Source organism: Bombyx mori, chromosome 28 (assembly GCF_030269925.1).
Source record: "Bombyx mori chromosome 28, ASM3026992v2".
Taxonomy (NCBI): Eukaryota; Metazoa; Arthropoda; class Insecta; order Lepidoptera; family Bombycidae; genus Bombyx; species Bombyx mori.
The window spans coordinates 7,546,434-7,559,385 of record NC_085134.1 but is presented as its reverse complement, the minus strand read 5'-3'; the positions used below and the strand labels follow the sequence as shown (position 1 = coordinate 7,559,385).

The 12,952-nt window shown below is 36.7% G+C and overlaps 1 protein-coding gene across 8 annotated transcripts in view; it reads left to right on the top strand.

Moving 5' to 3' along the window:
* The window catches only part of LOC101740578 (uncharacterized), a 135,591-nt gene extending 123,590 nt beyond the window's left edge, over window positions 1-12,001 (top strand). For all 8 annotated transcript variants that reach the window (XM_062676822.1, XM_038021143.2, XM_038021141.2 and 5 more), the window contains 2 exons: window positions 1,836-3,727; window positions 8,058-12,001. In XM_062676822.1, the coding sequence (XP_062532806.1) occupies window positions 1,849-3,720 (1,872 nt within the window). In that variant the 5' untranslated portion in view covers window positions 1,836-1,848 and the 3' untranslated portion in view covers window positions 3,721-3,727; window positions 8,058-12,001. The remainder of the gene's footprint in view (window positions 1-1,835; window positions 3,728-8,057) is intronic.
* The last annotated feature ends 951 nt before the right edge of the window (window positions 12,002-12,952 follow it).

The following is a 12,952-nucleotide window of genomic DNA, read 5'->3' as shown; positions in this document are numbered from 1 at the left end:
AGACTCTAGTGTAGATGACAGGTCAAGAAGTGGTCGCCCTCGGTCTGTTAGGACTCCAGCAGTGATTAAAGCTGTGAAGGCGCGAATTCAAAGAAATCCCAAACGTAAGCAGAAACTGTTGGCCATTCAGATGGGGTTAAGCAGAACCACGGTGAAAAGGGTGTTAAATGAAGACTTAGGGCTTCGGGCATATCGAAAAAAAACAGGACATAGTTTGAATGCTCATCTAATGGACCTGAGACTGAAGAGATGCCACGCTTTGTTGAAGCGGTACGCGGGAAAAAAATATCGGGAAATTCTTTTTTCGGATGTAAAAATTTTTACCGTAGAAGAGAGCTACAACAAACAAAATGATAAGGTGTACGCACACAGTAGTGAAGAAGCGAGCAACCGTATTCCGCGTGTCCAACGAGGTAATTTTCCATCCTCGCTCATGATATGGTTGGGAGTTTCTTTTTGGGGCTTAACAGAGGTACATTTCTGTGAGAAAGGTGTAAAAACGAATGCAGTTGTGTATCAAAATACAGTCCTGACGAACCTTGTGGAACCTGTTTCTCACACCATGTTCAATAACAGGCACTGGGTATTCCAACAAGATTCGGCGCCAGCTCATAGAGCGAAGAGCACACAAGACTGGCTGGCGGCGCGTGAAATCGACTTCATCCGGCACGAAGACTGGCCCTCCTCCAGTCCAGATTTGAATCCGTTAGATTACAAGATATGGCAACACTTGGAGGAAAAGGCGTGCTCAAAGCCTCATCCCAATTTGGAGTCACTCAAGACATTCTTGATTAAGTAAGCCGCCGATATTGACATGGACCTCGTTCGTGCTGCGATAGACGACTGGCCGCGCAGATTGAAGGCCTGTATTCAAAATCACGGAGATCATTTTGAATAAACTTTAGTGTCATAAGAATCTATGTTTTGTTAAGTTCATTTTGCTATATGAATGGTTACATAATGAATAAACTTGTTTCAATTATTTTACATTAAACATGTGACAGAAATTATTACCTGACTAGGTCTTTTAAATCTACAGTGGTTTTTACGGATGTTCCGTTATAACTACTGAACCATGCATCCGATTGGCTTGAAACTTGGTATCCATGTAGAAAGTACATGTATTTAATGGATAGGCTAATATTTATATGAGTGTTGGACTTCCTAATAATAATGACAATAAATAATCATGTTAATTTTAAATGCCTAGCGAAGCGGACGAGTACGGCTAGTACTAGGTAAAATCAAAACAAATTTAAAAGTCTAGGGATAAAAAATACATTAGGCGGTCTTAAATGAACAAGAATCTACCAAGAAAAAGAAAGATATTTAGATTTAGATGGTATTACATAACGGATTTATCATCTCAAAAGCTAAAGAACATTGTGTATAAGCTTAGCACATTTGTCTTGATTAGTCGTGCGCACATTGGCTTCTGTTACAAGCCAGATTTTTTACTTGTAATATGTATTATGTGCCAAATAAAATAAATTACTGCATAGTATAAAACAAAGTCGCTTTCTCTGTCCCTATATCTGTCTGTCCCTATGTATGCTTAAATCTTTAAAAGTACGCAACGGATTTTGATGCGGTTTTTTTAATTGATAGAGTGATTGAAGGGGAAGGCTTATATGTATAATAACATCCATTAAATAATGGAGAAATCAATAATAAATTACAATTTTCGAAGCGAAGCGAGGGCGGGTCGCTAGTAAATAAATAAATAAATAAAATTAAAGTGTATCAGCGTAACTCTGTTCATTAAAAACAAAAGTCTGCTTGGAAGTTAGGATGCAAATTGAATCAATCATTAATTTTAGTTTATCTGATTCCAGATGTGACAAAACCATGGCAGCCACAGACGGGCAAATCGTTGTCGCTGCCTCGCGCTGGTCTGATGAGGGGAATTACTTAAGAGAGTTCGTCGCCAAGAACCGCCTTCCGAGCGTCGCCAAGATCATCAAAGGACAGTATGGAGGCCTGGGTGTCCCGACCTTACCGAGCCCCGGACTACAGAGCACAGCGATCTTCATATCAGCGGGAAAGAGAAAGAAAATCATCGCCCAAGCTATCAAACTCAAAGAAGGACGTCGCATGGTACCCGTAGGGCCGAGAATCGCCATCCCAGACACGTATAGAGGATACTTCGAGTTGCTTAGTGAAGAAGGTAGGGCGGTCAGATGTATTGAGACAGTAACTGAACTATCTAGACGGAAACTAGACGATGGCTGCTTGGTTAGAGATCCTATTAGAGTAATTTGCGGGAAAACAGATTTAGATGGTAATATCACAGCGGATGGAACCAGAAACTTACCCGCCGGCGAAATAATAATGCCTAAAGGTGAAACGTTCTTGGGTAAGAATAAGTATTTGAAATGCACAGACTCAAAAGGAGATCTGATCCTGTTGAGCCTGGATCAGAGAGGAAAGTTTTCCGCTATCGCTAAAGAAGAGAACATCAGTGGAGTTCACACCGCTAAGACTTTGCTGACGAAACGACTGCCGATAACGGTAAGACTAGTGCACGGAACTCCGCCGCGAGGATTGAAGAGTGCAAGCCATTTCGTTCCTGAAATAAGACTGCTTTCGATGTTCGAAGAAGAACATGTTTTCGCTCTGCCACTACCCAAAGAAGGCAATGCATTGGTTGCTTTACCTCTAGCTGCTCCTCTCAAATTGCAGAAGTGCAAAAACGAGGAACTAATTAAGAATTTCATGGAATTCTCAAGATTAGTCGAGAAATGTAACAGACTGCTGACTGACGTTGTTGACAGGATGCACGTACTCGATGGCAAATTGGGAGACCCAAAACGACTCCTTAATGGCCCATTAAACGCACCACCGTTAGTTAAAACCGGTTACTTTTTACGACGCAGCGCGTCATCCGATTCCGCGAACCAACACAAGCATCTGAGACACAATCACATTTACAGCAGTCATCGAGACGAGAACAGCATTCCCGACGAATATGATGAGATCGACCAAATTTATGACTACGTCAGGGGTTTCGCTCCATTACCGAAAAGCATTAAAGCATCTTATTCCAACGATCCCCCTCCTAGACATGAATCGGCCCCCGCTTCGCCGGCAGCCACGCCCATCCACATGCCACTAATCACGGAGATCAAGCCAGAGCCGCCCCCCATTGAAACGATCCCCACCAAAAAGCCATTGAACATTCAAAAAGCAGAGAAAAGAACCCGAAAATCAATTGTGCCGAAAGAGGCACCGGTGATTGTCTACAAAGAGAAATGCTCTGTGGCGCAAGTACCGAACTTACCGAAGCTGTTCATAAAAAACAACATGAACAACAGCAAAACTAAAATAGTTTTCAGGCAGAAAAGTAGCTCGCCCACAAAAGAAACGCCTAGTCCCTTAGCTAGTCCAGTCAGACCTTTAACTAAAGGCGATTCGCCTATCTTCAACATAAGGTATAAGAGTCTTTCAAACATTCACCAAGCCATGGAGTTAGATGGAACGTTGGACTCCAGTCATTCGGGCGGCAGGACATCTGGAGATTCTGGCAATGGACCGAAATTACCCGAGAAACGATCTAGGAAGATAAGCAGACCAAAAAGCTTGACGAACTTGGTCTGGGAACTTAAGGGGTGTCCGGTTGATGAGAAACCAAAAGCTAGGGTGAAAAAAGAGAATTACAAGAACGTTACCTCTAAATTGTCTCTGGGTGCGCAGAAGCGGGTACCAACGCTTTACCTTTGAAATAATGGTGAGTACTTTATAGTTTTAAGCTGAAAGCTCTTTCCTGCTATGTATCTTGAATTATGACATCAATTTAGAGCACGTTTTTATTTACCAAATAAGACGCAAAGCAATTCACAAACAATATCTAACATATGCCTTGGCTAGAAAGGAACGAAGCCCTTTTTTATTGCTTACTAGCTGACCCGGCAGACTTCGTAGTGCCTCAATCGATAAATAAAAAACCTAAACTATTTTATAAAATAAACTTAAAACAAACAAAAGAAATCCGTCTGACAGGGGGACACATCAACGGAAAAACAAAATAATTCCGAGCATTTTCATATTTATCTACCTTTTAAACCTTCTTTGGACTTCCACAAATAATTCAAGACCAAAATTAGCCAAATCGGTCTACCTGTTCTCGAGTTTTAGCGAGACTAACGAACAGCAATTCATTTTTATATATAAAGATAGATAGGGGTTCACGAGCTCACGGCCCACATGGTGTTAAGTTATTACCGGTGCATATAGATATCTACAACGTAAATGTTGCCTTGAGATATGAGTTCTAATGGCTCATTTTTTAAATTACAACAACTTCCCCACCCATCAAACCTAAACGCATTACTTCTTCACGGCAGAAATAGGCAGGGTGGTGGTACCTACCCTTGCGAACTCACAAGACGTCCTACCACCATTAAAAAATAGTTTTATGTTTATATAAGATGTTCTTTATCCATTCGTATACTAGTAGCATTTCAGTTAGCAATTACTGGCTTACAGTGAGGACATTCAATCTTCGTTCGCTTATTTCAAAACATTACAGATGCATCAATACATTAGGAAATAATCTAATGCAATTGGTAATTGCAAGTAATGGTATTGCACATCGATTTGTTTCGGAATACGTTATTCCAGTACCCAATTTATGTTTTCTGTTAAGCTGTAAACGATCGTAATATTACATTGTCTGTTAATTATTGTAAGGCCCGGAGGCTGCAATAAAAAATGTGAATTACGTCAAATATTGACGTTGTTTAATTTTTTAAATAAAAGAACACTTATTGCGGCATAACTATAACAGTTAGACATATGCTGTCGCGACACTTTTTGTAAATAATAATGTGTTCTACAAAGTCGCAGTACATTATTTTATTCTATCATCAATAGTTTTCGCAAGGCACGCGATGTAAAGAAGTTAGATCATTTTTTTACTCCTTGGGTTACATTATTGGAGTTTTAGTAAGCATCCCTAATTTTTTTCAAAAAAGATTGTAGCCTATGTCAGTCGGGAATAGTGTATCTTCCAAACAGTGAAAGAATTTTTCAATTCGGTTCAGTAGTTTCGGTGCCTATTCAATAAAAACAAACAAACAAATCTTTCCTCTTTATGATATGTGTATATAAGTAGATGGGTATAGATAATGGCGTCTTTCTATTGATCCAATACTGGATAGTGGCGGTAGGATATTTGATGAGATAATAGGCCTCCAAGACGGGGGGGGGGGGGGGCCTCTTCCTCGCTTATTTCTGCAGCGAAAATTCGCGCGTTCCAGTCTGTTTAATGATAAGCTATGGGCTCGATTAAACACTAGATAGACCCTCGTTCACTATTCCAATGCAATAGTAGAAACGCAGGACCGATTTTTGTGGCAAGGCTTGTGGAAGGCGTATATCCAGCAGTGGACGTCTATGGGCTGATAGATTAGTAGATAACTATGTAAACTAATCGATTGCCCCCAAAAACCTTGCAAAAATCAAGGGCACCTCGACATTAAAAAAATAACTCACGAACAAAAAAAAACACACACAAAAAATTTCCTTTCGTATTAATTGGCGAAGTTAATACAATGAAAACGGCTGGGAGTGTCCCGACGACGCCCGGTTCTGGCATGCGACACGATACCTTAATGGATTATAAGCCTAATTGCTTCACGCGAAAACATGTTTTTGCATTTTTGTCACGCAAAAAGAAATCCAATTAAATAGAGCTTTGAAGATTTCATTTTGAATGAGTAATTGAGTATCTTTCGGATATTATTATATTTTTTTTAAAACCTAAAGACCTATCTAATATATTATGGTGTCTATATTGATTCACAATAATAGGAACAGCTTATATTTTATTAGCTTTATTAATAAAAAAAATTGGTATAAGCATTTCTATTAAAACAAACAAAACGCAGCCCATCTGGTGTTAAGTGGTCACTCGAGCCCATAGACATTTACAACGTAAATGCGCCACCCATCTTGAGATATAAGTTCTAAAGCCTCAGTATAGTTACAACGGCTGCCCCACCCTTCAAGCCGAAATGCATTATTGCTTCACTCACACTGCGGACTCACAAGAAGTCCTACTACCAGTTATAAATATAAGCCCTACCACTAACCACCAGGATAAACATAGAGCCCAAGTACATTAATTTCACCACAAAAACCAGATGGTTAGATAGGTCCAGTTTTTGCTGTATACACAACCGATATCCAGACGCAATGCTACTGAATTATTTATAGGTACCGTATAATGAGGGCGACACCCTTTATTAGAGTTTTGCGCGATGAAAAGCTGCTAAAATAAATACGACTTAGACTGAATTTGAAAATGCATTATTATTTTTCTGGTATTCGCGAGTCGCGGACACGTAATTAAAACTACTTTTACGGTTTCGTAGAAGCGTCAAAAAACCGTAAAAAAAGCTTTAATGACATACCTGTCGTATAAAATAGTGGTATCAAATAAAATAAAATCAATTTACATATAGACTCGCTATTATCAAGGAACTTAGAAAATTTGTACTTAAGTACCTGAATGAACTAAGTGTTCTGTTATACAATAATACAATTGCGATCCACATAATCTCATGGTAAATTTTAATGCTTGATGTTCTATGTACTACAACCGCGCAAGCCCTAATGCAAAGAAAATAATAATTAATACGATTCACGAATAATAGATGGCGCGCAAATCATTACTTCTAAAATATTCAGAGATTGTTACAGCGGAGCGTATCATGCCTTAACTAGCCAGTAACAATAAAACATGTACAAGTTCCACACAGTTCCCTTTCAGAACAGTACAAAGAACTCTGAATCGAGATAGAACACTACAAAAAACATAACAATATAGTTTGATTTGCAATAAAAAAAAAGGCGAGTTCAATGCATTTCTATCATTAAATAGATCATTATTATTGTTTTTTTTTTAACGGAACCGAAATGGGCATACGATTAAAATCGATTTTCGGTTGACAAGCTCGGTACTACAAACATATAACCATATAGTTATGGCATATTGTTGAGTGGTAATGATCACTCTTGGACGTCAACTATCACAAAGACACAGCCATCTCCTTAATGAAACAATAAAATATAGCCTAGTTGACCAATTACGTGTAGTTTTTGTTGGGCTCCTATCCAATTGGTAGCTTTTTAGCTGTAGTTTTTGCTTAGATGAGTAGACGAGCTCACAGCCCAGTTGGTGTGGTTACTGGAGTCCATAGACATTTACAACGCAAATGCGCCACCCACCTTGAGATATAAGTTGTAAGATCTCAGTGTAGTCACAACGGCTGCCTTAACCTTCAAGCCGAAACGCATTACTTCTTCACGGTAGAAATAGGCGGGGTGGTGGTACCTACTCGTGCGGACTCACATGAAGTCCTACCAATAGTAATTACGCAAATTATAATTTTGCGGGTTTGATTTTTATTACACGATGTTATTCCTTCACCGTAGAAGCCAATCGTGAACATTTGTTAAGTGCATATTTCATTAGAAAAATTGATACTCGCCTAATATACGACATTTATCTTTGTTATTCGATGTTTTTAATTGAACGTCAATTAAGTTTAAATGGCTAAAGAAGATTTTTTTTACCACTTTTTTTGCTCCTGATTTTAAACTTGGCTCTTTTGTAGAGTTGCAAAAATGTCGGTTAAAGCAAATAGCACTTCAGCCCTCAAGCTACATTCGTTCTTTCAATGCAATTGACATCCAACCCAATTTCTTAGGAGGACCACCACCGTGATTTCCTCTGCAGTCATATCATATATATATATTTTTTTGCTTAGGTGGGTGGACGAGCTTACAGCCTGGTGTTAAGTGGTTACTGGAGCCCATAGACATCTACGACGTAAATGCGTCACCCACCATGAGATATCAGTTAAGAGTCAGTCTAAGATCCCAGTATAGTTACAATGGCTACTCCGCCAGGTAGCAGTAAATACGCAAGGTGGTGGTACCTACCCGTGCGGACTCACAAGAGGTCGTACCACCAATAAAATAAAGTAAAGTAACTTATACAAAGCTTTTACTATGTTAGTATACATACAAATAAACATTATTTTAATTTTCAGACGACTTTGGGCTCGACGTGAAACGAAAAGAAGAATGAAAAGAATAAATGAACAAAAGAATCAACAAAGACGAATTTAATACAGATTTCGACAGAAGATTTGAAAAACAGCACGTGACAACAGAAATCGTAAAATAATATAATGTTTCATTCAACTCGGTCCATCCGATAAACGATAACAAATAATGTAATTTATATCATTTAATTACTCAAAATTTCTGGTTTTATTTATAATGGAATACTAAATAGTCATTCTTTTCATAAGATATACCAAGAAAGCTATCACCAACTTGTTTAAAATTTTACACGGAGATTGAACTCATCTAGAACGAAAATGATATAATGAAAAATGATCACATATTTTGTGTTTTGTATTGGACCCGTCCTGAAGTAAAGATGGCGCTGACACGCACCGGACTTAGCAAATCCCGAATGAAATATAATTAATATTAATTTCACGTAATATATTACGATTTCTGTTTTAATGTAAAACTTAATTATAATTCAACTTATTAATTATCATAGCTATTGATCTCTTTACGAATAAATAAGAGCCTTATTTATAATTGTATGCCATATTAAGGTGTAATTTTTTGTTTCGTTAATTAAGGATATCGATTGTCACTTTATAACTTTTTCACTTAGCACAATTTTCGACGTGCCCTAAGAACCAGCTTAGTTAAGGGTTAGTTTGTCTTATCTTCATTGCTTACTCCGCGCAATGAAAAATAAACAAACATATTTACTCATCACTATACTACCGGCGTTTTACTGTAATCTTTTTTTTTCTATATTTTCTATTATTAGGAACTTATTTATTGAAAAATACAGATTATTGCAATAAATTTTTAATTTGAGAATTGAATTCAAACATGAGCAACGTACGCTTGGGGGGGTCCGAAAAAGGAACTACTCTTTTTAAGGAATTTTTCGACCTGGTAACTAAGACCTTTCAGTCAAGTCTTATTTTAATTTATATTGTTATTTTTATGAAAAATGATATAATGGAGTGAAATGAAATGAAGATGATTAATTTGCGACAATAATCTACTGGGATGAAGTTAAATAAAATGAGATGAGATGGTATGGGATGAAATATAATTTCAGTATAACGGTGGTCATTTACTGAGATTTTTCAGTGGACTTTTTGGGGGATCCCGAGAAGCTACGTCCAGCGGCTTTGTTTCGCTTTCCCACGCTTGTGCAATTTCACAGATATTAAATAGTCAATACACCACTGTTATTACACATTTAAACCTGATGAAACACTAAATAGACAAAAAAAAACACACCTTCACTCCTCGCGTTCCCGCCAAAAAGTCCAAAAAGGAACTACATTTTTAAACTCTCACAGAGAAACGCGAGACAAAGGGCACTGGAGCCATACTGCTTTAATGTTATTTGCATAAACATTTATGAAATTTTATTTGTATTCTTAACAATTTATAAAAAGAGAAAGCAACAGAATTAATGGTAATATATTTATCTTAGGGCACGCTACGTGTACATGTTACTTTCAAAACGCTTCATTTTTACACCTTTATATAGAAATACACGATTTTCTATAAAGTTAAGAAAATTTTCATTTTTCGTTTTATTTTTTGTTTTCTTTTAATTTAAAACCAAAAACTCGAGGTGCCTTACTATATAAATTTTAAATCATTATCTTGTTGGTTTTTTATTAATATAATTAATCGTTAATTTAAGTAATCAGTCACAAAAATGTTTTAATTTTAGTTATTCACATTTATATTCCTAATTTAAAGTGCGTATTTGAAAATATTTTACGCACATTATTATTTACATTTAATTTTAATTATATTAATTTTCAGTACCTACTTCTAGACACGGTCCAATCTAGTAAATTTCATTGTTATATTTAACAAACAAATTTACGATTATTGTAATTATTTAGTAAACTTTTTAACACAAGTATAAATGAAGCAAAACGAATTAATACTATAGAATTCTCATGACAACATTACAATAAGAAACGTAATTCACATTATTTTTTTAAAGCTTCAACTAAGTTACTAGAAATTAAGAAATTTGTATTATACACACCTCACTGTCTCTCTCTAATTATTAGAGAGAGACAGTGAATCAATAATTCTAGAATGTCATCTGTGCAGTACAACAGCCGAGTTAAAACCAATACTTCCGTGAATTAAACAGAGACAACACTAGTTGATTTTTTCTAGAAGTTTTAATACCTACTTATTGCTGCCAATTACACGCATATTTTCCATCATATTTGTGCTTTATTGACATTGTCACATCGACGATGGCTTAAGAGATTTAACTATTCTATAAATTAAAGAATCTTAGTCAGTTAGATTTCAAATCCTTTGTTTCTCCTCCTAAGAAGGAATCTACATGTGTCTACGCACTTTTAATAGATTTAAATAGTACTATTAAAATATTTTTTCTTGCATTTATCAATGTAATCGTTAAAATTATAGTGATTTTAGTTTTATAAATTAATTAAGTATCGAACGATAGTTTTAGATTGAAATTTACTAACAAAACGAATTATCAGGCGATTCATTTTTTTTTCCTACCTTTGCTGATAGCAGAGGCTATTTCAGCTTCACCCTAACGTATAGGTGAGCTCACGGGGCTCAAGCCGGAGTGTTTCTAACACAAAAGCACCGTTAATGGATCAGGAGGATCCGTAATGATGTGCTTTGGGCGACGTCGACGGTTTACCATTCGATCTACTGGGTCGGGTATGTAGTTTCCAGCACCACGATAAGAGGGTTCTCATGTCGTGCCGCCTTCCCAAAGTGGCGCAGCGATGCCGACTGTAGATACTTACTGACAGAGTCGAGCTCCAGGTCATCGTGGAGATCCACGTTCGGCGATTCAAGACGACAACTGCTGCATAGCAATGACATAAATTACAGCAGGAATCAAATTAACATGCGATATTTCAAGTCAAGTCTTGCGATTTAGTTTGAAATGTTAAAGAAATAATTCGATATTTAATATTGATGTTTCTCAGTAAGTTATTGTTTGGGAAACATAGTTATAAAAAAACGTGTGGCACTCGGGAACTGCCGCGGTAAAGCCATTGCATAGCATTTTTTATCAACTTATGCAATTATAATTAGACAATGATAATTTAATATTAAAACAATAATAAAACAAGACCACGCTATATTAAACATTAATAAAAGCAAAACCTTAACTGTCCCCTTCACACTCATAAGCTAGACCGCGCGAGAGAGAAAGGGGCAGACTTTTCATGATGCGCATGCAGTGTGACGTCACGCCACGCGCTTATTCACAAACACTACACAAGCGCAACGTGTGAATGTGTTAAACGCGAGCTACATGGTAGGCGGAGGGGGGTGTTAGGTTTTTTTCGTTACGGAATTTCATGATTCGGTCGCCGCGCTCAAGGCCCGCGATAAAAGCTATGCAATAGCTTAAAAAAAGTTCAAATGTTAAAAACCCCACGAAGCGATCGTCTTCCCTCTAAAGACAGCCTCAAAAAAAAACCATAATGTGAATTGTGAGTTACTAAATAGCATCAGCCTGCATTTCTGCTGTATTGATTCAGTCCAAAAACGACGTTATTGAAAATGTTATAAAGAAAGTTTTGCTTTGCACTTTTTTTATATGATTAGTACGTGTATTTCTTATGTTTAGAACATTTAACATTAGTTCAATCTAAAACTGTCGGTATAAACATTACGTATACTGTGATAAATTTCTTGGAGTTCCAAAGAATCGCCTTTGAATCTTCGATTGATTTATCGTCATTTTTAGCTTCAACTATGAATTTATACCCAAAAAACCTATTTTTAATTAAGATTAATGATGTAAGTTTTTTTTTTTTTCACTTTTCGTAAGTATTTTTTTTTGTAACTACTATTTTTAAACGTACGTACGGACAATGTAATACTTAATGATATGAATAAACGAAATCAACAATGAAAACGTGTTTTTTTTTTTTAATACGGATTACCTTTTTTTTTTATTGCTTAGTTGGGTGGACGAGCTCACAGCCCACCTGGTGTTAAGTGGTCACTGGAGCCCATAGACATCTACAACGTAAATGCGCCAACCACCTTGAGATATAAGGTCTAAGGTCTCAGTATAGTTACAATGGCTGCCCCGTTCTTCAAACCGAAACGCATTACTGCTTCACGGCAGAAATAGGTGGTGGTACCTACCCGTGCGGACTCACAAGAGGTTCTACCCCCAGTAAGACTGTTAGCTGTTTAACCCATAACTTCTTCTTCTTGCCCTAATACCACATTAAGTGGGGTCAGCGCAGCATCTCCTTTTATCAAGTCGGATAAGGATTTGTTAGCATAAGTTTTACGACCAACAATATCACAAGTACTATCGCTAAAGTCCACAACCGATATTTTTGAAAAAGTTATTCAAAATTATGCTTCTCGTACGCTCTCGATCTAAAATGTAGTCGTGACAAAAAGTTTTGGATGAAATAATCTTTAAAATATTTTTTCAATCCTCATAAGATTTACATACTTTTTTTTAATTCACAATCCACTGTTAAAATAATTTCCTGCTATGACTTTTTATTTGTTTCTTCTTTTCCGTTACAATAACCGATTAACAAGAGGCTCTTGTGAATTCGTATTACCGCATATAATGTGTGATTACAGTAACTTAGTGCTCAAACTATTTTCTGAGACATATTTGAATTTATTCCAAATACATTAATACTTTTTTATTAAAAATATTTTATAGCGACATCTATGTTTTTAATATAAAAATTACTGAATGTAGGTAGCGGCGTTATACTTGTCATAAGAATAACTAGATGGCGCTCATCCCGTTGTTCTCAAGGCAAAAGTTTGAGTTGTTTCAAGGGATTCTAGGGATCGCCAGAAGTCAATCTGGCACATATCCAATTCCTAA